The 24802-nt window shown below is 47.6% G+C and overlaps 4 protein-coding genes across 6 annotated transcripts in view; 2 read left to right on the top strand and 2 right to left on the bottom strand.

Moving 5' to 3' along the window:
* The window catches only part of LOC142903110 (kalirin-like), a 31700-nt gene extending 28638 nt beyond the window's left edge, over positions 1 to 3062 (bottom strand). For 2 of the 3 annotated variants that reach the window (XM_076048566.1, XM_076048567.1), the window contains exon 1: positions 2433 to 2874. In XM_076048566.1, the coding sequence (XP_075904681.1) occupies positions 2433 to 2487 (55 nt within the window). In that variant the 5' untranslated portion in view covers positions 2488 to 2874. Of the gene's footprint in view, positions 1 to 2432 lie in introns of all 3 variants that reach the window. The other variant, XR_012929192.1, reaches the window with a different exon arrangement.
* An 873-nt stretch (positions 3063 to 3935) lies between these two features.
* Positions 3936 to 8382, top strand: iqcb1 (IQ motif containing B1). The gene is made up of 15 exons (XM_076048568.1): positions 3936 to 4179; positions 4284 to 4430; positions 4576 to 4744; positions 5079 to 5196; positions 5281 to 5356; positions 5473 to 5572; positions 5684 to 5856; positions 6072 to 6181; positions 6315 to 6433; positions 6553 to 6619; positions 6750 to 6825; positions 7019 to 7182; positions 7272 to 7409; positions 7534 to 7690; positions 7824 to 8382. Exons 2-15 carry the CDS (start codon positions 4310 to 4312, stop codon positions 8090 to 8092), a joined length of 1857 nt encoding a protein of 618 aa, XP_075904683.1. The 5' UTR covers positions 3936 to 4179; positions 4284 to 4309; the 3' UTR covers positions 8093 to 8382.
* Positions 8383 to 9712: 1330 nt separating this feature from the next.
* Positions 9713 to 21181, top strand: LOC142903126 (protein EFR3 homolog B-like). Its single transcript, XM_076048606.1, has 22 exons — positions 9713 to 10005; positions 12723 to 12799; positions 13064 to 13191; positions 13266 to 13419; positions 14540 to 14661; positions 14758 to 14907; positions 15025 to 15120; positions 16170 to 16248; positions 16332 to 16467; positions 16933 to 17085; positions 17189 to 17300; positions 17441 to 17492; positions 17589 to 17767; positions 18810 to 18885; positions 18985 to 19146; positions 19271 to 19402; positions 19495 to 19562; positions 19886 to 20019; positions 20170 to 20261; positions 20349 to 20397; positions 20536 to 20645; positions 20780 to 21181. Exons 1-22 carry the CDS (start codon positions 9762 to 9764, stop codon positions 20912 to 20914), a joined length of 2640 nt encoding a protein of 879 aa, XP_075904721.1. The 5' UTR covers positions 9713 to 9761; the 3' UTR covers positions 20915 to 21181.
* Positions 21182 to 21297: 116 nt separating this feature from the next.
* On the bottom strand, positions 21298 to 23044 carry LOC142903128 (pro-opiomelanocortin-like). The gene is made up of 3 exons (XM_076048608.1): positions 22905 to 23044; positions 22348 to 22468; positions 21298 to 22093 (listed from the first exon to the last, which is right to left on the bottom strand). The coding sequence occupies exons 2-3, from the start codon at positions 22462 to 22464 to the stop codon at positions 21467 to 21469; spliced, it is 744 nt and encodes a 247-aa protein (XP_075904723.1). The 5' UTR covers positions 22465 to 22468; positions 22905 to 23044; the 3' UTR covers positions 21298 to 21466.
* Between the last annotated feature and the right edge of the window lie 1758 nt (positions 23045 to 24802).

The raw sequence follows: 24802 nt of genomic DNA, 5'->3' as shown, positions 1-24802 counted from the left end.
TTCAGTAGAAGGCAACTGGGCCTGACTGGATGGACTGAGTCCATCCTGCTAGTTCACAGGAGAGAGGTTTTGTCAGAGTCCTGGGAGAACTCTGGTTGTTCACCAGAACAATTCAGGCCATCAAATTTCAGAGTGAAACGTAACTAGCTGCACCGCTATGAGAGAGGCCTTGAATTTCTAAATAAAATGCTGTGGAAGAACTGCATCTAGGAGCAGTTAGTCCGGTCTGATCCAGTCCAGTCCAGTCTGGTCTAGTTCAGTCCAGTCTAGTTCAATCCAGTCTCGTCTGGTCTAGTCCAGTCTGGTCAAGTTCGTTTCAGTCTGGTCTAGGTCAGTCTAGTCTAGTCCAGTCCGTTCTGGTCTAGTACAGCCTGGTCCGGTCTAGCCAGGTCTGATCTACTCCAGTCAGGTCTGATCTAGTTCAGTCTGGTCAAGTCCAACCTGGTCTAGTCCAGCCTCGTCCAGTCCGGTCTAGTCTAGACCAGTCTGGTCTGGTCTAATTCGGTCCAGCTCAGCCCGGTCCAGTCTGGTGTAGTCCAGCTTGGTCCAGTCTGATCTGGTTTAGTACAGCCTGGTCCAGCCTGGTCCAGCCCAGCCCGGTCCAGTCTGGTGTAGTCCAGCTTGGTCCAGTCTGATCTGGTTTAGTATAGCTTGGTCCAGTTGAGTCTGGTCTGGTTTAGTCCATCCTAGTCTGGTCCAGTCTAGTCCATTCTGGTCTGGTCCAGTTCTGTTTAAATGCTCTGAGCTGACTTGCAGTTTTCAGCCCCAGAGTCCAACGTTCAGCTTTGCCACGCAGGCCCCTGGTTGGCCGGCCCCTTTGCTCCGCCCCCCCATGTCTGACCCCTGACACCGCGACCCGCCGCCACTCTCCAACAACTCCAACAGCCTCCACTTCCTGTTACCCTGGCGTTTCTGCTGTCGCAAGCACTGTCATTTCTGTCCACTCTCATCTCACCAAACCTCCGTCACTCGGTGGACATTCTCACGGTATAAGTGTCTTCAAATGTGTGTGTGCGTGCCTGCGTGTGTGTGTGTGTGTGTGTGTACGCGCGCGCAGGTCGCTGAGCTCTCGCCTCCTCTGGCCTTTTATTTATTTATTTTCTCTCCTTCCACTTGAGTGTTTAGCTCTTGTTCCAATTTCTATATTTAATATTTAAAACCCCGACTGAGCTGCGGCAGAATCACAGGCCTGCAGATTTACAGGCCGCCCCAATGTCTTTTGATTTATTTCAGCTTATGAAAACTTTTTTTCCCCCCTCTTCCTCGGGAGTAGCGATCACAGACGGCGTAATTCCCAAGCCAGAGCAGCTTAATGCTGGGAACTCGTTTTGCCGGGGAAAATTACGCTGCCTGACGTAAATCTGCTACCGTCATGGAGACCCAGTGTGTTGTCGGGGTTTGATTTTTTTTTATTTTATTTTATTTTTTTCATAGTTGGGCTAAACCTAAAATCGGCGTTGTTAGCGGCTCAGGTGGGCGGGATCGGGGGGGAGGGGTCGAGGGCGGCTCTCACTCACAAGGTAAAATTGATGAGAATCTACTTGTGATGAGCGTCAACGTCAAAGTTATGCAAACTTGACGACAACTAGCTCGTTGTCGAGCGGGGATATTTTTATTTTATTCTGATTCCGAAGGCTGGATGATGCCTGAGGCTTCCTTGATGGGCTCGAACGACCCTCGCTCACCCTCAGCCCCATACGTTCCTTGGTGACTGCCGTCGCAGCCGCCGCTGAGGCATCTTTCCGCCAGCGAGCTCTGATGGAGCCGCGATGTTGCTGTGATTCTTTTCCCTTTTATTTTTCTCTTTTTTTAATTGACCGCAGCCAACCAATCAGAGCGCAGCGTTTCAGGGGGTGTCGATGCTTTTGGGGGGGGGGGGGGGTGAGGGAAGGGGGGGAGAGAAAGGGAGCGCACTATGTCTGCAGGAATGAATGGATACATGGAAGTGTCATGTGACCACGCCGTACCCCCACCCACCCAACCCCCCTACACACACACCCCTTATAGTGCCCATCAGCTACATTACATCACATCACCAGCGTGTGCACACGCACGCGTAATAGATGGGAATGGGAGCCAGGCCTTTTTTCCCCCCTTTTTTCCCACAATCCTCCTCGGTAGGAACCCCTACAACCCCCCACCGGTGCCGTTTGACGGTGGGGTGGGGGTGCTAACACGCACGCGCGCGCACACAGCTTACATATTCAGAGCGTGCGGGATCGCGCGCGCGCACACTCTCTCACGCACGCTCTCCGAGTCAATGGGCGGATGTGGTGGCATCATGGCGACAGCAGCTCCTACTACACACGAGCGCGGGCGCGTGCACACGCATGCAGGATCCCCCCACCACCACAGTCACACACCCTATTCTCGACCCCCCGCCCCCATCACACGCACGCACGAACACGCACGCGCTCACGCACGCGCCCTACCTGCGGTGGCCAGGCCGTCCGGGCCCGTTTCTCCTCCTCCATCCGCCGGATTCATCCTCCTCCTCCTCCTCCTCCTCCTCCCTCCTCGCGCTGCTCCTCCGCCTGGCGCCTCCCTCCTCTCCTTCTCCTCCTCTTTGCGCTCTCTCCTCCTCTGTGTGCAGTGGGATGCTCCTCGCGCCTCCTCCCTGCCTACCCGTCCATCCCCGCGGCTTTACATCGGATCTCCTCCTCGCTCCGGGGGCTGCCCAGGCTCCTCGCGCCGCGCGCCGGACCGGATATGTTCCGCTGCCGCCGCCGGTACTGATCCGCCCGGTCACTGCTGCATCCTCCTCGGGCTCAGCCTCGACGGACCTCCTTCTGCTACTGATGTTCTTACGTTACCGTGATCCCGCGCGGCATCGCATCGCATCACATCACGTCACCGCTGTCCTGATACGGTTCCTCGTTCCCCGGTACCGTGAAGTTCACGGCAGCCCCCGTGCCCCCCCTTTCCCTCTCTCTCCTGTTCTCTCTCTTTCGCTCCCTCCCCTGCCGCCGGTCCAGGCAGCGCACGGTCCGTCGGTGTGTTCCAGCACGCAGGCGCACCACCGGATAGAGAGAGTGGGGGGCGCTGTGCACGAGGGCTGCAGCAGCTGCAACACACACACACACACACACACACACACACACACACACACACACACACACACACACACACACACACACACACACCGCCTCTGTGCGTTACTATGAGCATTACTTTGCTGTCAGAACGTTACTAACCGAGGGCCGGTTAACTATGGACTGTCACGTGATGAATCCTAATGTCGAGTTATTTGGCTCTCGTGAGTCGTGATGAGATTGTGAGCGACAAAAATAAACACGTGAGTTAATTCATTCGGATGAATTATCACAAAAAATAAAAGATGAGACAGCTTTGATTAACTGAATTTCTTTTGTACCCCAAATTAATGCGTAACCCCCTAAATTTGTTTAGTCACAGGCGCAAGGAGATCTGTGTGAAACTGACTTAAAGATTGTCTTAAGTTTTTTCTAAATGTATTATCTGAAAGGTTGATTGAATTTGTTGTAAATAAAAAAAAATCATTTAAAAACCAATCAGCACAAACAGTTGAGCCCGTTAATCTATACGCAACGTGTTTTTACAGGAATGATTTAAACATATTCAGCTCTGCAGTGCCACCCAGAGGCTGAAGCTACGCACAGCCCATTTAGAGATTTGGGGTACCAGGATAACCTTTTAATAATTTTTCGCAATTTTGCAATGAATGGAAATTTAAATGCACGCAATCTCAATATATCACATGCCAACAGTTTGTTCAATATTTAAGCAATTTAACAATCATGATACGCACATTGATTCATTGCAAATATATGAGTATATTTTATTTTTGTTATTACTTGTACAATTTGTAATTCACCCACCTAATGTATTTCTCTTCATTTTGCGTTCTTGACTGAACATAAAATGTAATAAAAATAAAATAAAATAAAAATAATAACGCGCACAGGACTGGCGCGGGGCTGCAATGTCGCACATTAATGACGTCACGTTACCCTAGAAACGGAAGCGCGTCGTCGCACCGTGCTGTTAGCTGTTCCTGCTAGGAGACGCCACTTCTTCGTGTAGCGTCTCAGAACACACGTGAACCCAATACTCGAATGAACATAAACAAGTTAAACTAAAGATTGACTGCAAGTTTAATTGAAGGAGCATTTCGCTGTTGATGGGAAGTAGTTGTGACAGGTGAGGACGTGCTAACACACTGGCTAATCAAACACTATGAACCCTAGTTTTGAGAATCTGTCGTAACAGCTGGCTTACTATATGACATTTATTGGTTGAAACAGGAGGATAGTTCAGGGCCCAGTCTGTTATGAGGAGGGAGGCCGAGGAGGTGGACGAGGTGGAGGTGGTGGCGGCGCTGAAGAGGCAGCTGGAGGATGAGACTCTGAGCCTGGAGCAGAAGATGACTCTGCTGAACGACGGCTTGAACAGTGAGAACAGCAGCCATGACACTCAAAACTGTACAATCACCACCATCAGACTACATCTCAAACATCTTTTATGAGGTTAAGGTTATCAGAAACCCGTTTGTGATGAACTTGTGAATCTGGTGTGAACCCTCTCTGTATCTGCCAGAGGCCCTGACCACGGCGGCGGTGCACACGCACCACGGTGTGCTGACCGGCGTCAAGTCCCAGCTGTATCTGAGTGGTGTCCTGAGTCGCTGCGTCCACCTCCTCACCCAGGATTCCAGGAAGCTGCGCGGAAGCTTGGGCGCCGCCGCCACGCTCGCCCAGCTGCTCAGGTACTGTGTGCTTGAAATGACAGTGCAGGATATGGGAAGTAATTTTTCCATCAAGGCTACAAAATAGAGGTGACATTTGGAGTGAATTAAGAGACACACACAAAGTGTCTGTATCATATATAATTTATGCAATCACATTTTGATTTTCATTCTAATGCAGTTTGAGTTTTGGTGGAATTCAAGATAATTAATGAAATCTTCAGATGTAAAACATTTGACCTTTTGAAAATTATAAAGATGACTGCTTTATTTTGGGAACACTGTGGTTTTTAAGATTTCTTTAGATTATGTGTATTTTTCTTTCTTTCTTTTCTTTTTTTTCCGTGATGTCCAGTTCCTGCTGTGTGGGTGTGGAACCTGGGGAGCAGTCGGAGGCCTTCCACCAGCTCTTCCTGCCGTCGGTCATGGACGGCCTCCTGTCATTGGCCAGTCAGCTTATGAGGCAAGCTGAGGTGTGTCACTCTTTCTTTAAAAACAAGAGCATCAATGTATATTGAAGATTTCTGCTGTCTGACGTCAAAGTGTGTGTTTGTCAGTGTGCGTCTCTCTTCAGGAAACTGATGGATTCAGTTGGCTGGATGTTGAGAACTCACACTCGGCTGACGGCGCAGGGTCAGTCACCTCCTGGACTCATTGATCAGGCTGCTGATTGGTTTATTGATCGTGGTCCTCAGTGAATGGCGTGGTGGTAGCTTTTCTCACCTGTTTACCCGTCCGTCCATCTCCAGTCCTCAGCTCCATCCACTATGAACACATCCAGACCAGTGAGGACGCTGCTGTGTCGCTGCTCTGTGTACAGCTGTGGACTCAGGTCTGCACATCCAGCAGGTAACACTCACACACACACACACACACACACACACACTTACGCGCCTTAGATGAAGAAAAGTGTGAGTCACACAAATGAACACACATTTTTTTTCTCACTAAAATCTGCAGCGGCTTTGTCTTGGCGCTCAATGACGACTCCATCCACCTGCTCCTCAATGAAGCTGTCAGCCAGTTGGCCGTCAGCGCTGACCCGGGGGTGGGCGTGGCCTCTGTGCGGCTGATCCTGCTCATGGCGGATCAGCAGGAACTGCGGGTCCATGGCCTCCTCCAGAGCTTCAGAGGTCGGCGCTCAAACACACACACACACACACACACACACACACACACACACACACACACACACACCCCTCTTTGAATTTCCCATCAGCCTGTTTTTTGCTGCATTACTCTTCTTGCACATGCTCAGAGTGTCCAGTAAGACCTGTCAGGTGAGGTTTCATTTTAAGATTTCTTTTTTTTTTTTAAGTTTGAAGTGCAAGTCCCACTATTTTCTCAGGCCTTGACAGCTTATTGGATAAAGACTGGAGGGGGCAGGGCTTTGACCAGGACCTGGATCAGCTGATCATTTTCATCCAATCCGACAGAAAGACCTGGAGTCCCTCTCAGGTCTGTTCCCCGCCTCCTTTTTCTCGCATCTTGTCCCGCCCCTTCTTTGGACAAAAATGGGGAGGAGTCAGCACAGTGCAGGTGGACCTCTGACCTCTTTGTCCTCCTTGTCTCCTACTCCCCCCCGCCTCAGGCATCAGCTGAGCATGTGTGGGCGGCGTGCGTGATCCAGGCGGCCTGGCGGTCGTATCGGACCAGACGCCGAGTGAAAAGTCTGAGCAGAGCCGTTAGCACACTGCAGAGAAGATACAGGTGGCCTCCTCCTCCCCCACCTCCTACTTGTCTGTGATGATGATGATGATGATGATGATGATGATGATGATGATGTAGGAAGCTTTGTCATTAACTATGTGTGTGTCTGCGTGTGTCAGAGCTCGTAGGAAACAGCAGCAGCAGCAGAGTGAGGCAGAGAAATGGGAGGAGGAGCTCAAGTATCAGGTGATGGAGACACGCTGACACACATCAGACAGCTGTTTCTATTTTTTTTGTGTGTGTGTGTGCGCGTGTGTGCGTTGTGTTGTTTTATGTGACATGAATATTTGACTCTGATTGCCTTGTTTGTTTGTAGGTGTGTTTGAGGCGTCAGCAAGCGAGGAGGGAGTTCCATCAGAAACAGAGAGAGTTCCTGCAGCTGCTGCCTCCCGGTATGCACACACACACACACACACACACACACACACACACACACACACACACACACACACACACGCAAACAAAAAACAATAAATCTGTCAACCTGATATCTGCTTTCATCTCTGCACTGAAGAGTTATAAAGGCACTAAAGGTGTATTTGCGCGTGTGTGTGTGTGTGTGTGTATGTGTATGTGTGCGTGCAGACCAGGTGCAGTCGTACCTGCAGGAGTGCGAGCGCCGTGCCGCCGTGCGCATCCAGAGCGGCTGGCGAGGCTTCAGAGAGAGGCGGCGCTACAGGGACACCCTCAGACACGCACTGAGGGAGATGCACACGCAGCAGCACGCCGCCAGGACGCTGCAGAGAGCGGTACACACACACACACACACAACCCAGCAACATCACACACACAAAACACACACACATATATTAAACAGGGTCTATCTGGTGATTTGCAGGTGCGCCACTTTCTGCAGAGGCGACGAGCAGCCAAGGCGCCGCCTGTTGGGCATTTCTGGATTGGCCAGAAGGGTTTGACGGACAGCCGCAGGGCGGAGCTTAAGGGACAGGTGGAGAAGTACGTTGCTCTACATCGGGTAAGAGACTCGGGCAGCCCAATAGACGTCTGATTAAGTACTTGAAAAGCTTCCGGTTCTACAGCCTTTGTGTGTGTGTGTGTGTGTGTGTGTGTGTGTGTGTGTGTGTGTGTGTGTGTCACAGTCGACCCGGGTGTCCCGTGAGGAGTGTGAGCGCCTCCATGAGGAGGTGCAGCTGCTGCTCCTGTCAGAGCTGCAGAGAGGAGATCTTCAGAGGAGGCAGGAGGAGAGGACGGAGGCTGTGCTGGCTCACACACGCACACAGCTGGAGCTACTCAGGGGTACACACACACACACAACTCTGGCCTCCTAACCTGTAGTTAACATGCTCACACTTGTCAATAGGATTGTGATTTCTGGCTCTGACATCTGTTGACACGTTGTTCTGTGTTTCCGCTGTACGTGCCCCCTTAGATGCCCCGCCCCTTTCCGTTGTCACGGCGACCGAGGCCGACTCCTTCCTCAGTCCGTCGGCGCCTATCGCTGCCCGAGCCCGCGACGCCCACAACGCCGCACTGCAGGCAGGCCGACTCCCCTGGTGGAGGACGTTGGGAGAGGTGCCCGGTGTTTGCGTGCCTGGCTCCACACACCTGCCGGAGCTGGAGGCAGAGCTGCATGGACTGTTTGTAGGGGGTTTGGCGGGGGTCGGCAAAGAAACTGAGGGGGACTCACTTGACCTCTGACCTCATGATTGACTTTCTACTGTTTGAGCCGATGGAACTAACTCAGTCACTGTAGCGTTTGGAGGATATCTATGATAAAAAGTTTAAGTTTTGTTTCAATTGTCACATTTTTTTCAATTCATATTTTTTTTACCCCCTTCGACAAAGCCTTGTGTTAAAAGAGAAACCAGGGACCGTAGGGACTGTGGTCAAGTTTGATGTTGCTGCATTCTCACAAACGGCCAGCAGGGGGAAACCTTGTCATGATTTATTTATTTTTTATTATTAAAACTTACATTTCCTGTTATTTAATTGTCTCTTGCATAAAGGTCTCATCTTGCACAGAGGGAGAATTTTTCTCCAAGTTATGATTCTTACATTATAACAACCGGACGTGCACGTGTTGCCTCCAGGGCAGCTGTGGTTACACGTGTAGCTTACCACTACCAGTGTGAATGCAGTGTGAATGAAAAATGGGTTCAATGTAAAGCGCTTTGGATGCCTTGAAAAGCACTATATGAATCCAATCCATTATTATTATTATTATCTTTATTATGTCCCATCTTTCCTGAGCTAACAACTGAGCGGTGCGTAGACAAGTCACTGACAGCCAGTCAGTCCCCAGTAGCCTTGTGATCACATGGTGTCTGAAGACAGGAAGTGCTGCGCCTCCCTGCAGGTGACCGTCGTCCATGCAGGTGATGTAACGCTGAGGCTGAAGAGCGGCAGCGGGAGCAGTGCATCATCACACAGTAGTGGGATGGTGGGAAACACGTGGGGGCCACTTTATTTCAAGTCCTCTGAAGCCCTGACTGTGTGTGTGTGTGTGTGTGTGTGAATAGATGTGTCTGTGAATTATAAGGCAGGAAGTTGCTGCTGTGACATGTGACTGGCATGATGTCGGAGCTGTAAGATCAATCCCGTCCATCGATTATTGATCCGAGCGGCAGTGCCAGTGGGCGCTGTGTGGAGGTTATGTAAGCTGAGGCTGGCGGGGAAGCAGCAGCAGCAGCAGCAGCAGCAGCAGAGGGAGAGCAGCACAAAACTGGACTCCAGCAGGTAGGTGTGTGTGTGCATGTGTGTGTGTCTCTCTGGATGAAATTTATTGTTGACTTTTTCCACATGTTATTTTTGTTCTGTTTTTGCAATTTGACCCGACTGCAGAACATTTCACCTAAATTCTAATGATTTGTTTATTTATTTGGCAATAATCCAAACTGGACAAGATAGAAATCATCATAATTGATGGAAAAATTAGCAGCTTTAATACTTTTTCAAAGGAGGCGGGGCCTTTACGTTGAGTCAGCGTTCATTTAAATTGAGCACGTATGCAGTCGGTCAAGTGACTGTTGTCGGAGCGGATCCCTGCCAGCTATTTCAGCCGCTACCCAGCAGCTCTTCATCAGAAGTCGTATAATGACCCTTGCCGGCAGCTGGCGCTCTTTTAGTGGAGAAGTGCTGCCGCCTGGGTCTGCCTGTAGCTGATGGAGCAGCTGGGTGGAAGGAAGGAGGTGGAGCTGAAGGGGTTAAGGTTCAGAGGAATGTGTGCAGGCAGGAGGTGCAGCCAGCAGCCAAAAACCTCTCAGCTTTCTTCAGTTCTGCTCTTTCTTCTCATTTCACCTCCTCCATCCTCTCCTCCTCTGCTTCCTCCTCCAGGTCCACCTGCATCCACCTGCCGTCCCATGAGAAGATGCCGGGGACTCTGCCGAGGTTCCCCACCGTGCCGGCCATGCTGGGCTCGCTGCCCAGAGCCGTCAACCCGCCCAGTTTACCGCGAGGCCTCACCATGCCCAGCCTGCCCGGGCTGCCCAGTCTACCCAGCATGCCCCGGGGCGTGTCGCTGCCCAGGCCCGCCGTCATGTCCACGGTGTCCGAGGCCCCTCGGAGGCTCCTGCAGGACTGCTGCTCCGTTCTGGACCATCAGTCAGCTGCAGGTAACTAGAGAGGAGGCTCCCGATTGGTCGTTTCTGATTAATAAGACAATAAGAATGTCTTCATTTATCCAACATTGGGGAAATTTGCATAGTTGCAGCAGCATGTACAGAATTAAAAAGAGTAAATGAAAAATAAATAAAAATATAAATTTTTCATAGAAATATCCCTCAAACAACATGGGATCTCCAGGCACATGTGTAGTTTGGCGAGAAAAATTACCATTCCTAAACTTTCCCCTTGGTGTTCTCAACTCTTGTTTACATGTTGACAAAAAACATCTTGAGTCACAATGAGATTATTGGTTTGAAAACCCTGACGCTTGTAAGATTGTATTTAAAGTGGGTGATTAAACAATATGATCAGAACTTTATATATACTCAAAGGTTTAGCGCTTAAACTTCAGTACAAAGAAGTTTCTCTTACAGTTCAGACATTCTCAGATGAAAAGTGATGAATAAACTATCAGTTAGCTTCACAGGGTCAACATTTGCAAAGCCTTTAGATTAGAGCCTTTAGATATTTACAAATGATTAAAATATCTAGTGTTATCAAGTGTTAGAAATAAATGTTTAAATAAGTGTTTTATTGCATCTGTAGTTCAATGTTGTGGTTTAGAGGTGTTTTTCAGGGTTAATTTCTATTTACAGAGATTTAATAAGACAAATTGAGAACCTCTGTGATATATAATTGAATCAGCAGCTGAGATAATTGACAAGAAAACTTCCAATTCTTCAACCTGGAGGTTTACAATTGATTCCACGCCTCCTGTAATGGCAAATATTAGCATATTACATTCTAACTGTAATTATCTGCTCTTAAATTAGCGTCTTAGAAGCTGATTTGGAAGAGACAAAAGGCGAGATGTCGTAACGGATGAATTAATAAACGAAACCTGGCGCTCACATGACTGCCTGAGCTGTAATGCGATTAGCCACAGCGCCGCTTCCTGTCGTCGCCACGCGCCGTTTTGTGTGTTTTCAGCCTGTCGGCACTCCGCAGGTCCCTAATATGTTTTCATTTTTTTCTCCATTTTTTTTCTTACCCCCTCTGTTTCTGCTGGAATGATAAATAAATCCAGAGCAGATTAGAGAGAGCTGAGCTGCTGCACATGGCTCTCTCGCTCTCTGCGTCACACACACACACACACACACACACACACACACACACACACACACACACACACACACACACACACACACACACTTACTTTCAGGGCTGAAAACAAGTGTACATTTTAAAACTGCACCCTGTTAAATGTGTTTCTGTGGCGACAAACGACGTCTGATCAGAGGCTGAATGTGGGAGCAGGAAGTCGACAGGACGTGAGGGGGCTGCATGACAGGAGGCGGGTTTAGTGTGTGCGTGTGTGTGTGTGAGTGAGCGTATGTATGTGGGATTAACCACAAATGTGTGTGTGTGTATTTGTGTGTGCGAAGTGACAGAGTGGATGTGAGCCGAAGGAAGCGACTTCATGTATGGTGAGAATTGTTTTTTTTTTTGTTTTTTTTTTAATAATATTCTTTAATATATTATGGTAGTTTTTCCGCTTGCATGCTATTCTGTAAGATAAATGAATGAATGACTGAATGAATGATTGAACATTTGTGCAATTCAAAGTTTATTTGTTGTGAGTTTTAGCCAATATTAATGTTCACTTTAAGTTTTAATGGGTGTTGCGTTCAATTAATTGATAGATTATTGAGGAAAATAGAAATAATCAACATAGCCATCAATATGAATAAAAATGTTAATATTCAAATTGGTCCTCAATAAGGTAACAAGTAAATCTTTTAGTTTATACCAAAAAAAAATACATTGTTTTTTTTTGTTCCTGGCAAAAGATAAAAAAAAAAAAAAAAAATCAGTAATTATTTCAACACTGTTTAAAAAAAAAAATTATGTCATTTGATATTATGTTTTAAGATGTCTCTCCAACGAAACAAATCCATGAATTCAGAGAAGTCAAACTGATTTGTCACGATGGATTCATCAATTCCTTTCCGCTGCTTCTCTCCTGTCGCACGTGTCGTCCCCAGGATCAAACCTGCATCTCTGCCCACCACAATATAAACACGTTACGCAACTACCAGCCACCGTGGGATTAGCGTTTAGGATGTAGTATTGTTTTTGTGCGTGTGCGTGTGTGTGTGTCTGTGTGTGTGTGTGTGTGTGTGTGTGTGTGTGTGTGTGTGTGTGTGTGTGTGTGTGTGTGTGTGTGTGAGTTATGACTTGGCAGAAGCGTCAGTAGATCCCATGTCTCATTTAATCTCTCCAAACCTATTACAGCGAACATGTAGTGGAATGAAAACAGGAAGGACATCAAATCCACGCCACGCCACGCCACACCCCCACCCCATCCCACCCTCATATGGCTTTAGACATTTATCTGAAACATGCTTTTATTTCGAAAATACATACATCTCTCTGAAAGAGGAAAGAAAATTGAATGACATCCTGTTTTTTTCTCCAAATTATAATTCTCTCCACTTTTTCAGAATTCAATACATTTTAAGTTGCGTGTCACTTGACCCTAATTCAGGCCTCTTAATGTGAAACAGCCACAGGATGTACTGAGCATCCCCTGAGATGAGCTCCAAACAGCAGTAACCAATCCAAACATTTATCATAGTGGCTTGCCGGGATTTATTGACTGTTATGAACTATGAACATGTTTTTTGTTGTTTGTTTCTTTTTTACCCTCTGCTGCCCCCTGCAGGTCTGTGCGGCTGCTGCTGGGCGTTGCGGCCGCGCTACAAACGGCTGGTGGACAACATTTTCCCCGAGGACCCCGAGGTGTGTGTGATGTGTGTAATGAATTGACTTGACTTCACCCTAAAAAAAAAATTCACGCTGGCACTGTGAGAACCAAAACTCAGCTTTCCTCAAATGTCTAAAGGAGCCCTCATAATGGCTAAATACGAGACTGCAATACATAGACACACACGCTTATGGAATTGAATGGAATGGAATGAACAGAATAATGTTGTGTGTGTGTTTGTGCGTGTGTGCGTGTGTGCGTGTGTGTGTGTGTGTGTGTGTGTGTGTGTGTGTGTGTAGGATGGGCTGGTGAAAGCCAACATGGAGAAGCTGACCTTCTTCGCTCTCTCAGCTCCGGAGAAGCTGGACCGCATCGCTGCCTACCTGTCGGAGCGTCTGACCCGGGAGCTCAACCGTCACCGCTACGGGTCAGCGACCCACAATGTGCAAACACACACACACGCACACACACACGCACAGCTAACGCGTGTCGTACGTGCAGGTACGTGTGCATCGCCCTGGAGGCCATGGAGCAGCTGCTGCTGGCGTGCCACTGCCAGAGCATCAACCTGCTGGTGGAGAGTTTCCTCAGCACACTGCGGCTGCTGCTGGAGGCCGACAACAAGCCGCACCTGCACATCCTGGCCACCAACTCTGTGAGGAACGCTCACAAACACACACACACACACACACACACACACACACACACACACACACACACACACACACACACACAGACATGTTTTAGGTGGTCAGGCATTACATGTTGCTGCCAGGTCAGCGTGTCAACCCTGCCTTTATCTCCTGGATGTAGCAGCAGTGGGATTATGGTTATGGTCATTCATTTACATTCTCTTTAATCTGCTTTACGCAAGCATGCATGCATGCATGCACGCACACACACACACTTAAACTAAATTTATCCTTGATAAAACTGTCATTCACTGCTGAGGCTGTAAGCTTTTTTTTTTTTATTAATCTTCATTCAGTCAGCATGTAAACCAACCAATCGGTGCACTTTAAAGATAAACAGTTGGAGGAGGTGGGTGGAGTTTAATTTGTATGGGTTTTCTTATTTTTTGTTGTTGATTTGATATATTTTTGAACGGCTGTTTTTTGGATCCAGAATCAACATATTCCTTCCAATAATTGCAATAATGATGATGATGATGAAGAGATGTTGTGTGTATAAACTCTAGTGCAGGGGTGGGCAAACTTTTTGACTGGTGGGCCACAATGGGTTTTTAAAAGGTCTAAAATTTGATAGAGGGGCCAGAGCAGGAGCAGATGGAGCTTTAATGTGAATTGAAAATGAACAAAAGCATCACGAGAAATAAGTCTTTGAAGTCCTCTTTGTTAAAGTGACTCTTTAAACACTGAAAATAAAAACAAATTAAAAACAGCTTTTTTTTTAAAATTACAGTTATTAAAAGTAATTTAGAAATATGTTATTCGTCAGGATATCATCATCATCATCATCATCATCATCATCATCATCACTGTGTCAGAAAATGCGAGAACGCAGGGAAACTAAAGCATTCATAAGGTTTTAGGGTTAGGGTTATGGGTTAACCAACAACAGTTTGTCTCCCTCTCCGGTCACACATCCACACTCTCCGCAGTCACCCAGGGGGTCCCCCAGGGCTCAGTCCTTGGGCCCCTCCTCTTCGTCTATTACCTCTTCCCCCTTGGCCGCATCATCCGCAACCTCAACTTGGACTTCCACCTCTATGCCGACGTGCCTGCTCTAGTGTGTCTTGTTCTCTGGCTCTGCAGTTTGTGAAGTTCGCCAACATCGAGGAGGACACGCCGTCGTACCATCGCAGCTACGACTTCTTTGTGTCTCGCTTCAGCCAGATGTGTCACTCGGAGCACGATGACCTCGACATCCAGAACCAGTGAGTCCTGGACTTTTTTTTCTGCTTAACGCACGTTTCTGGATTCTAGCTCTGACTCGACCTCTTGACCCCTCCCCCCTCACGCTCTCTCCCCAGGATCCGCGTGTCGGGGATCCGTGGTCTCCAGGGTGTGGTCCGCAAGACGGTGGACGACGAGCTGCAGGTCAACATCTGGGAACCCAGACACATGGAGCAGATTGTCCCCGCCCTGCTGGTCAATCTGCAGCGGCGCGCAGAGATTGACAGGTGCGAGGGCAAAGGGGAGGCGGAGGTACAGTCTGTGAGGAGGTTTTCAAGCTCTAATAGTGTGTGTGTGTGTGTGTGTGTGTGTGTGTGTGTGTGTGTGTCTGTGTGTCTGTGTAGTGAGTCCCCGGCGGAGCAGACCGAGGTGTGTTTCAGGGAGCTGCTGGGCCGAGCTGCGTACGGACACATCAACAATGCCATAAAACCTGTGCTGATGTAAGACGCACCTGGAACACCGGGAATCTACGCTAATTAGCATTGACAGCATTATTGTCCGTATCTCTGACAGTGCTAGACGTCTTCATGTGACAGGGGTGCCGTTTTCATTCACCTGCTGCATAATGGGGGATTTTAGAATTTCCACGAATTAGCATCGACAGCATTAGCCTCGATAGGTCTGACAGTGGTAAATGTTGCTGCTGTGTTTCATTCACCTGGAGCATGATGGGAATTTCAAACAGCATTAGCATTGGGATCTCTGACGGGGCTAAATGTTGCTGATCCACCACGTGTGTTCTTTTCCACATGTGTTTTCAGGCAGGGGATTTCAGAATTTCTGCTAATTAGCATCAACAATGTTAGCATCGTAGCTCTGACAGTGTGAGATGCAATCACGTGACAAGTGTGCTGTTTTCCAATGCGTGTTTCCATTCACCTGGAGCATGATGGGGGATTTCAGAATTTCCGCTAATTAGCACAGACAGCATTAAGCGGTGTCACGAGCTGCGTTTCCATTACAGTTTCTTGCAAAATAAAAGCCATAATTCTAAAATTTCGACAAAGTACAATTGCCATTTTCAGGTGTTTCCATTGAATGGTGCGAAGCGCACAAGCCATAATTCTTGTAAAATCTTGTCCTGCGAGAATTATGAAAATTACGCTTGCTTTTGTTGTTTTTTTTTTTGTTTTTTTTTACATTTGTCTATGTTTGATAGCTGTTAAGAATGGTTGTTATATTTTTCTCTTTGATTACTTGGAAAAAATATTGCGTCTGATGTGTAAATGCGAAAAAAGTGTTTCCATGACACTTTTGCAATATACCTCTCTCTCGATACGACTGGAAAACCACCTCATGAGAGTGTAAAAACCTTTTAGCAATATTTGAGAGTTTTTTTTGAAGTTTAGGTGTTTCCATGACCAGTTTTTTAGTATGATGTTTAGGTGTTGCGCAATTCTAGGGGCAATGGAAACACAGCTTCTGACAGTTCTAGATGTCTCTTCAGATCCACCATAGGTGTACTGTTTTTCCCAATGCGTGTTTCCAGGCACCTGGACAGCCACAGTCTGTGGGAGGGACGGAGTTTTGCTGTCCAGTGCTTCCAGATCATCATGTACTCCATCCAGGTGAGCAGGTACCTGTAACAGTGCACCAGCCTGCTGTCCAGCTGCTCCCTCGCCTCACCTGCTGTTCTGTCGTCTGCCACTAGTCGCAGCACTCTCACCTGGTGATCCAGCAGCTGCTGGGCCACTTGGACGCCAACAGCCGCAGTCCGGCCTCCGTCCGGGCCGGGATTGTTGAGGTCCTGTCCGAGGCCGCCGTCATAGAGGCTTCCGGATCCGTGGGTCAGTTCTTCTCTTCTCCTTCTTCCTTTCTTCCTTTCTTCCTTTCGTCCTTTCTTTTCTTCTTTCTTTCATTCTTTTGTGCTTTCTTCTTTTGTTCTTCTTTCTTTCTTCCTCCTTTCTATTTTATTTCTTCTTCCTTCTTTCTTCCTTCTTCTCCATTCTTTCTTCCTGTCTTCCTTCCTTCTTTTGTTCTTCCTTTTTTCTTCCTTCTCCCGTCTTCTTCCATCACGTTTCTTCCTTCTTCTTCTCTCTTTCTTCTACTTCCATTGTTACCGTTCTTCTTTATTTTGTTCTATGTTCTTTCTTTCTTCTTTCTCCCTTCTTCTTCTTCATTTTTCTCCCTTCTTTTTTCTTCTTTCTCCCTTTTTTCTTCCTCCTGCTTCCATCATATTTCTTCCTTGTTCTTTCTTCTTTATTTTTTCCTTCCTCCTCCTCCCTAACACTTGTGCCCCCTCTGTTTTCCAGGCCCCACGGTGCTGGAGGTGTTCAACACCTTGCTGCGACAGCTGCGTCAGAGTGTCGACTACCAGCTGACAGGCTACTACGACAATGCTGCCAAGTGCAAGACCACCTCGGCGGAGGAACAGACGCTGCAGGACGCTGTCATCAAGACCATTGGTCGGCAGCCACGCCCACGTTTTAGTTTAATAGTTGCCAGCCGGCTTCTTTTTAAAAAAAAAAAAATATATAATAAAAAGACGTGTTCCCCCCCGCACCACAGGATCCTTTGCCAACACGCTGCCTGTCTACCAGAGGTCAGAGGTCATGCTGTTCATCATGGGGAAGATACCAGTTCCAGGGATCTACCCAGCTCTGGGGTCGCCCAACGCTGGGTATCACTGACTGATCACCTTCGAAAAGAAATTGTTTTTTCTTGAAATATTTTTTTACCTTAACAAAAAAAGGACAAAAAATCTTGGATAAACTTGTGTTTATGCTGACTTTTTTTGTTTTGTTTTTTTCCTTCCGTCAGTCTGGAGGGCAGCAGGATGATCCAGGTGATGCTCCTTAAGTCCCTCCTCCAGGTGAGTCCTCAGGGGAGGGAGGGTGAGAGAGAGGGGGGTGATTGACCCACGTGACCCCACTCTCTCTCTGTCTCTTCATCTCTCTCTACCCCTCAGGTGTCAGAGCGCTATGACAGCACCAACCTGCTGACGGCGCTGCCCTCCTCCTTCCTGGAGCCGCTGCTGTCCTTCACGCTGATGGAGGACCCCGAGATCCGCCTGCTGGTGCTCGCCATCCTCACCTCGCTCCTGGACCGCCGCCGCAACGCCACCAGGGTCACCGCCGCCACCGCCAGGTCAGTTCCCTTGTGGTTTTTCCAGTGAATGGGGATCTGCTGCCACCTAGTGGCAGACGTGCTTCACTGCGTCCTCTTTGCTTTTTGTGTCCCCCGACAGTGAAACCTTCCACTGTCTGTCTGTCTGTCTGTCTGTCTGCCTGTCTGATCAGAATCAGAATCAGCTTTACTGGCCAAGTTTGTGCATGCCAAACAAGGAATTTGACTCTGTTTTTTCTCTATCCCACTACTTAGGTAAACAAAACAAAAAAACAAAAACAAACTACAGATTAAGTAAAAAGTAGTAAACAATGTTCAACCGGAAGCATAAATAAACTATAAACAGTGTGCAACTCAGTGGAGGAGTAAAATAAGGATCTATATACAAGTCTACATAGTATATATAAATAAAATATATATACTGTATATAGATATGCAAGTATTCGTTAAATGTGCACATATACCTAAAAATACCTTAATATAAAATATATACAAGTCTGTCTAAATATACCTAAATATAAAATAATATATACAAGTCTCCATGTGTATACCCTGTGACAGTAAAATAAAAAGAAACGTAAAAAGAAAAGAAAAGTCGAGGTGGAAATGTTCAGTGTAGTGCAATATGAGTACTGTAATGTAATGTAATGTAAACAGCAATGTTAACAGGTAAACAGTAGTACAGTATGAGCAATGTAAGCAGGTGAAGTGGAAGGATGGTTATTGCCCAGTAATTGCTCTGAGTCTCTGTTAGTGATGTGAGTTCATCAGAGCAACAGCCTGGGGGAAGAAACTCAGCCGGCGTCTGCTGGTTTTGGCGTACAGCGCTCTGTAACCAGAGGGGAGGAGTTTGAAAAGTCGGTGTCCTGGGTGTGAGGGGTCTGCGGTGATGTTACTTGCACGTTTCTTTGTTCTGGACAGGTACAAATTGTGGATAGATGGGATGTTAGTCCCAATTATCCTCTCCGCAGACCTAATTGCCAGTCTGTATGATGTCCTGTCCTTTCGTCTGTCTGTCTGCTTCACTGTATCCTCTTATCTTGCCCCCCCCCCCTCCCGACAGTGAGACCTTTGACATGTCGGTTCTGCAGCTGAAGGAGGACCGGAGCTCCCGGCAGGACAACTTATTCATCAGAAAGGTGAGACACATTTTTCACATCGCACACATCATAAAGCGTCTCCAAGTCGTGACGCCCTTGTGTTTGTGTGTGTGTGTGTGTGTGCATGTGTGTGTGCAGCACGCCCAGCGTCTCTACAGACATGTCTACCTCACCTGCAAGGAGGAGAGCAGTGGGCGGGACCACTACCAGGCTCTGTTCACGCTGTTGGCCGTCCTGGGCGTGGAGCTGTCCAGCGAGGAGGTGCTGGTGGACCTCATCCGATTGGCCCTCGCCCTGCAGGTTCGGAGGCCCCGCCCCCGCCACCTCTCCCCATATTATGGCAGAGCGCTCGATTGCTTCGATGTGCGTTTGCCGCTAACTCTTCCGCCCTCACTGTACCTCCTCCCCTGATTGATTGTTGCAGGAGCTGGCGCTGTCGGTCCATGAGTGCTTGTCGGCACTCAACCGCTGCGGGATCCACGCCGTGTGCGCCGCCTTCCTGGGCGTGCTGTCACAGCTGGGCCCGCCCCCTTCACTGCAGCAGCACGTCACGCTGGTGAGGACGCTGCAAAGTGAGTGGAGCCGGGCCTCGACAACGCCCGGCTCCGCCCAACTTAAACCCTTCTTGTCTGTGATTTTCTTTTCTAGGTGATAGAGAGTCGAAGGGCCGACGCCCCCTACCTGCTGCCGGAGGATGCTTTCTGTGACTCGCCCAGGTTAGAGATGATGCCAGAAATTCCTGCAGTTTTCCGACTGACTGACTGACTGACTAATTAGTTGACTGACTGACTGACTGACTGAGTAGTTGACTGACTGACTGGCTAGTTGACTGACTGACTAGTTGACTGAATGACTCACTGAATGACTAGCTGCCTGACTCACTGACTGAGTAGTTGACTGACTCACTGACTGACTGGCTAGTTGATTGGCTGACTGGCTGACTGGTTGCCTGATTGACTCACTGATTGACTTGTTGACGCACTGACTGACTGACTAGTTGACTGACTGACTGGCTGACTGACTGACTGGTTTTCTTCAGTCTGCTGGAAGGTGAACTGAAAGTGGGCGAGGCCCTCCTCTTCAGCCAATTGGCGATGAGCGAGGCCCTGGCAGGGAGTGGCTACGGTGCACACCTGGAGCGCCTGAACACGCCATACACACCTCAGCTAACAGGTGAGCCCCTCCCATTCCCTCACCTCATCCACAGTGTTGACTTGTGCCTTGACTTGTGGTTATTTTTTTTTTGCTGCCTGGAAATGATCCTGAAACGTGAGCGATGACACCGTGTTGTCGCTCCTCACTGTGAGTGTCTGTCTCTTCCAGACGAAGACCGTCTGTCCAAGAGGAAGAGTATCGGGGACGTCGTCTCTCTGCAGATTGATATGGACGCTGAGCGCTGTCCTGACAAACACAAGGTCTGTATGTCTGTCTGTCTGCCTGCCTGCCTGCCTGCCTGTCTGTGTGTCTGTCTATCCACCCCGACTGATGCTCCTCCCTCTCAGCCTCCCCAGACGGAGCAGATCACCTTTGAGACGTTAAAGAGCACAATCGGTACGTGACAAAGAAGTTCACATGACCTCTCCCGCCCTCCTCCCAGTCATTAAACTTCAAACTAAACAATTCAGCCACATTTTAAACTCCTTCACCTTCATGAGTTTTTACACTGATGTCACATGACTTGGCGTGCAGAGGACCGCGGCGGCGGTGTGGAGGAGGAGGAGCGCCGGCGGCGGCTGCTGCTGGTGGAGAGGTTCCAGACGGCGCCGTTTGAGGAGATCGCCGCCCACTGTGGAGCCCGGGTGAGTGACCTCTGACCTCGTCAGCCAGCATCTCACGGAGTTTAATAACTGCAGGTGGATCGGTAAAAGTTGAGTGGATTTTATTTTATTTCTTTTGATTGTTTGTGTGATTGTGTATTGCACCACCCACCCAGGCGTCGTCGCTCCAGTCCAAACTGGACCAGGTGTTCGAGCTGATCATCCGCCCACCTCCGTCTCCGTCTGGACACTCGCCGCCACGGTCCACGCCGCTGTACGAGATGAAGTTCCCCGACCTGTGTGTGTACTAGAGACTTCCCACTTTTCACCCCCCACCATCTCCCGAGTCATGTGACTGATTAGCGTTAATTAGATAGGTGAGCTGATCCAAGTGTGAGTTTAGCAAAATTCCTCTACAGACCCCGCCCACTTGTCTTGCACATGGCCAATAAAACATTGCACTTTGATTTTCACTCGTTTGTTTGTCTTGTTGCTGAAAATGTTTTAACAATGGCTTTATTGGTCGTCAGCCGTGCTCTGAGATGAAACTGACCAACTGGGTGCTGTTGGGTGTTGTCATGGTTTCAGAAAGCAGCTTCTCTATTTCTCTCTCTTGCTTGCAAATACCTTTATTGTTTCATGTCATTTACATGTATTTACACAAATTCATAAATATCAAAACATCTCTTCACCGTTCACGCTGCTCTCTCCTCCCAGTCACTGGCATCGTTGGCAGTTTTTTGCCATTTTTAAAATTTTATTTTTATTTAATTTTTTGCTGGTTGTGAATTTGCTAACAAGCTTACTTCCTGTCTGTCAGTGGTGTTACAAAAAAAAAAGGGAAAAAGTGACGGCCGCTCTCACTACTGCTGCTGTGCGTCCTTGTTGATGACGTTCTTGAAGAGCGTGAGCAGCGGCCGCTGGCTGCGCTCGTCCCAGCTCTTCATGAAGCCGCCGTAGCGCTTGGTGGCCGGTGGGCCGCTCCAGCGGAAGTGCTTCATCTTGTAGGGGCCGTCCTTCTTCTGGTGGGCGTCGCCCAAAACCTGCTGCTGCTGCCGCTGCTGGAGCTGTAGCTGTTGCTGCTGCTCCGCCTCCTCCATCACTTCCCGGACCTCCTGGACCACCTCCCTCTCCTCTTCCTCCTCCTCCTCTTCCTCCTGCTGCTGCTGCTCTGCTGTTGCTGCAACCGCCGCCGCCACCAGCAGCTCATTGGTCAGCTCCCGCCTCTTCTTCATCTCGTCGGGGAAAACCTCGGCCGACTCCTCCTCCACGCCGTTGGAGGTGTAGACCTTGACCGGGCGGCGCTTGCGGCCCACGGGCTTCCCCCAGCGGAAGTGCTCCATGGAGTAGGAGCGCTTGGCCTGCTGGGGGGAGGAGACCAGGATGAAGGAGGAGGCAGGGTCTGGCGGGGGCGGAGCCTGAAGGTGGGCTTCGCCGGGGATGATGGGAGTCTCTGCGGTGAGGTCGGCATGGCAGCGTTGGATGCACTCCTGACGGGGGGAAGAGTTTTGGAGGTTAGTCGTGACAAAACTGTATGAGTTAATTGAATTTCCACATTGAAAAAAAATATATATCGAAAAAATGTTTTAAAAATTAAAAAAAAAAAACAACCTTAAACCAATTTTGTATTAATTGATTATGACAATAATTATTATCATAAAAGATTGATAGTGAATAAAATTTAAAAAAGATTGATTGACAGCTTAAAAAGAAAAGAAAAGGAATAGAATGTGTCGATGGCCACCTTGATGCTGCTCTGCGAGCTCAGCCCCTGGCAGCTCGGGTGCTCCCAGCACTGGCTGACATCTCCTTGGGCAACGCCCACAAGCGCCACAGCTGCCAATAGCCACACAGGACACATTGTTCTGCAAGACATTGTCACAAACATTGAAACAGGAACAGATGACAGGCAAATTTAGTAGAAATAACAATGATAGATTTCTTGTCTGGAAGCCTTGTATTAATGTATGATATCTTTTGTGTAAGTATCTTATAAATATTTTACAAGTTACATAAATTGGAGTAATAATTTATGACGTTAGGAATTTGCTACAATTTTACTACATTCTTTGATTTTGCTGCCTTGATGTTTTTATTATGCAAATCTTTGTATTGTTTTTATATATTTCATATTTGTAATATGTGAGAGAATTATTGTCTAACTTAATTAAAGTAGCACAATTTTAATTGGTCAGAAAATATCTTATTTTTCTCAAGTTCTGTCTTAATTTGAGCATGTACAGTATTAATGGATTAATAAAAAATAAATAAAAACTTAAAAAAAAACGGGTAATTTCTCACCACTCCGTCCCGCTCCCGTCGCTCTTCTTCGTCTTATTGCTGCAGTTTTTTTTTCTTCTGTCGTCCGTTTCTGAGTCCGGCCACTTCTGTTGCTGCCTCGGCGGCTGGACGCACTTTTGTAGCCTGTCGCCCAAGGACACATGCACACACGCACACACACGTCATCACCAACGTTCAGTCATCCTCCTAACCTGATGCATGAAAATGGACAACCAATTAAATTTCACCCTCCTCCCCTCACTCACTCACTCACTCACTCATGCACGCACGCACACACTCATGCACGCACGCACACACTCACTCAGTCCTCACTACTTTAGAACATTGCTGGAATTTCACAGCATTTGCACGAAGTTTTACTTAATATTTGTAAATTGTCTCATGTTTTTAGGTCTTTTGTTGTTGTTTTTAATCTGCTGTCTGCTGATCTTTTTATGTGTTTTAGCACAAATGTTAAATTTTTAACATCTCTCTCTCTCTCTCTCTCTCTCTCTATTGATCGATCGATCTCTAGATAGATAGATAGATAGATAGATAGAAAACAAACTTCAAGTATGTGTGTTACAGACTGAGTGACGCTTGGACACCTGCTGCCTCACCTCCACTATCCTCCTCTACCCCTCCGTCATCCCTCCATCATCCCTTCATTCACGTTGTGCCAAATGTCAGCCGGCAGATTTGGCAGATTAACACCAACTTGACTTGTCGTCAGCGGGACGACGGGCTGCAGGTCAGAGTCTACAGTTACACACTAGCACACAGCTGCCGTGACGCTGGGCCTTTGTCTGCGCTGCCTGCGTCTCTAATAAGGGTTTATCTCCCTGCGAGGAGGAGGAGGAGGAAGAGGAAGGTGACGGAGACCATGACCACCTGCAGCCCTTTGGGGGGGGAGGTTGTTATTTCCGTAGAGGAAACTCTGAGGGCAAACGTGGAGCGTCTATGGTTCCCATCGAGCAGCGTGAGGGGAGACTCAGCAATTCAGTGATATTTTTCTTTTTAACATTCTGTTATTTGTTAAAAAAAAACAAAAAAAACCCAACACATTTATTATTTGCACTGAGAAAAGAAAATACTGTATCAAGCTAACACAGCGTATGCAGCCGATCATTTTAAGGTAAAATAATTCAACATTTAGATAGTCAAATCTTTTTCTGCCAATGCACTGTTAAAATATATATTGAATACAAAAATAACTACATTTTAATGAATCATTAGGACATAGATGTAGATATTGTCCATATTTTTGAGGATGGAGAAATGTGCTTGTAATGTTGTAGGAATGGAGAAGGTTTAGATAGAATAAAAATGAAATGAGTAAAATTGCAAATAAGTAATTCAGAAAGAAAGAAATTGGATCTGATCAATTATAATTGCATTTTTTCTTGTCTCTCTCAGGGCAAATTTTATTTTTTCTGATCTAATGGAACAAAGTGAGCAGCGTCTGAAGGCAGGCAGGTAAATATAAACCCATTAGGCAGCTTCCAAGGCCTTGAACCACCACACACACACACACACACACACACACACACAGAACCAGAACAGCAGTAATGGCTCTGGGAATCAAACATCAGCGTCAGAGTGATCGCTGGCGGAAGCACTTTATTTAGTCAGTCTCAGTCAGTTGGATGTCCTGCTGCTCTGACTTGTCTTCAACCAAACATAATTAATCATTCACATTCTATGGTCTTTGATACATTTCATTGTACAATAATAACATCAAAATGCAGTGTGTTTATAATGCAATATAAATTAATAAATACAAAAAATAAAAAATCATTGTCAGTCACTAGATTAAATACTTGGAAAGAAAAATAAACTTCACTGAAAAAAGAAAAATGTCTTGATGTTTATTAAAAACAAAAGGTTTGTTTAGCACCATAAAGTCATTCCAAGAGCCA

The sequence above is a fragment of the Nelusetta ayraudi genome, unplaced genomic scaffold (genome assembly GCF_046127955.1).
Source record: "Nelusetta ayraudi isolate G7.1 ecotype Tasmania unplaced genomic scaffold, CSIRO-AGI_Nayr_v1 ptg000106l, whole genome shotgun sequence".
Classification (NCBI taxonomy): Eukaryota; Metazoa; Chordata; class Actinopteri; order Tetraodontiformes; family Monacanthidae; genus Nelusetta; species Nelusetta ayraudi.
The sequence above is the reverse complement of the archived record's forward strand: the minus strand, read 5'-3'. Positions and strand labels throughout refer to the sequence as shown.

What these genes read in the sequence shown, in the direction of transcription:
- iqcb1 (XM_076048568.1), top strand. Translation starts at nt 4,310, where the DNA reads ATGAGGAGGGAGGCCGAGGAGGTGGACGAGGTGGAGGTGGTGGCGGCG. An exon ending in CAGGTCTGCACATCCAGCAG is followed by an intron (nt 5,573 to 5,683) that starts GTAACACTCACA and finishes TAAAATCTGCAG; the next exon opens with CGGCTTTGTCTTGGCGCTCA. An exon ending in ACAGCTGGAGCTACTCAGGG is followed by an intron (nt 7,691 to 7,823) that starts GTACACACACAC and finishes GTGCCCCCTTAG; the next exon opens with ATGCCCCGCCCCTTTCCGTT.
- LOC142903126 (XM_076048606.1), top strand. Translation starts at nt 9,762, where the DNA reads ATGCCGGGGACTCTGCCGAGGTTCCCCACCGTGCCGGCCATGCTGGGC. An exon ending in CGCTGTCATCAAGACCATTG is followed by an intron (nt 17,086 to 17,188) that starts GTCGGCAGCCAC and finishes CCCGCACCACAG; the next exon opens with GATCCTTTGCCAACACGCTG. An exon ending in ATACACACCTCAGCTAACAG is followed by an intron (nt 20,020 to 20,169) that starts GTGAGCCCCTCC and finishes TGTCTCTTCCAG; the next exon opens with ACGAAGACCGTCTGTCCAAG.
- LOC142903128 (XM_076048608.1), bottom strand. Translation starts at nt 22,464, where the DNA reads ATGTGTCCTGTGTGGCTATTGGCAGCTGTGGCGCTTGTGGGCGTTGCC. An exon ending in GCTCGCAGAGCAGCATCAAG is followed by an intron (nt 22,094 to 22,347) that starts GTGGCCATCGAC and finishes TCCCCCCGTCAG; the next exon opens with GAGTGCATCCAACGCTGCCA.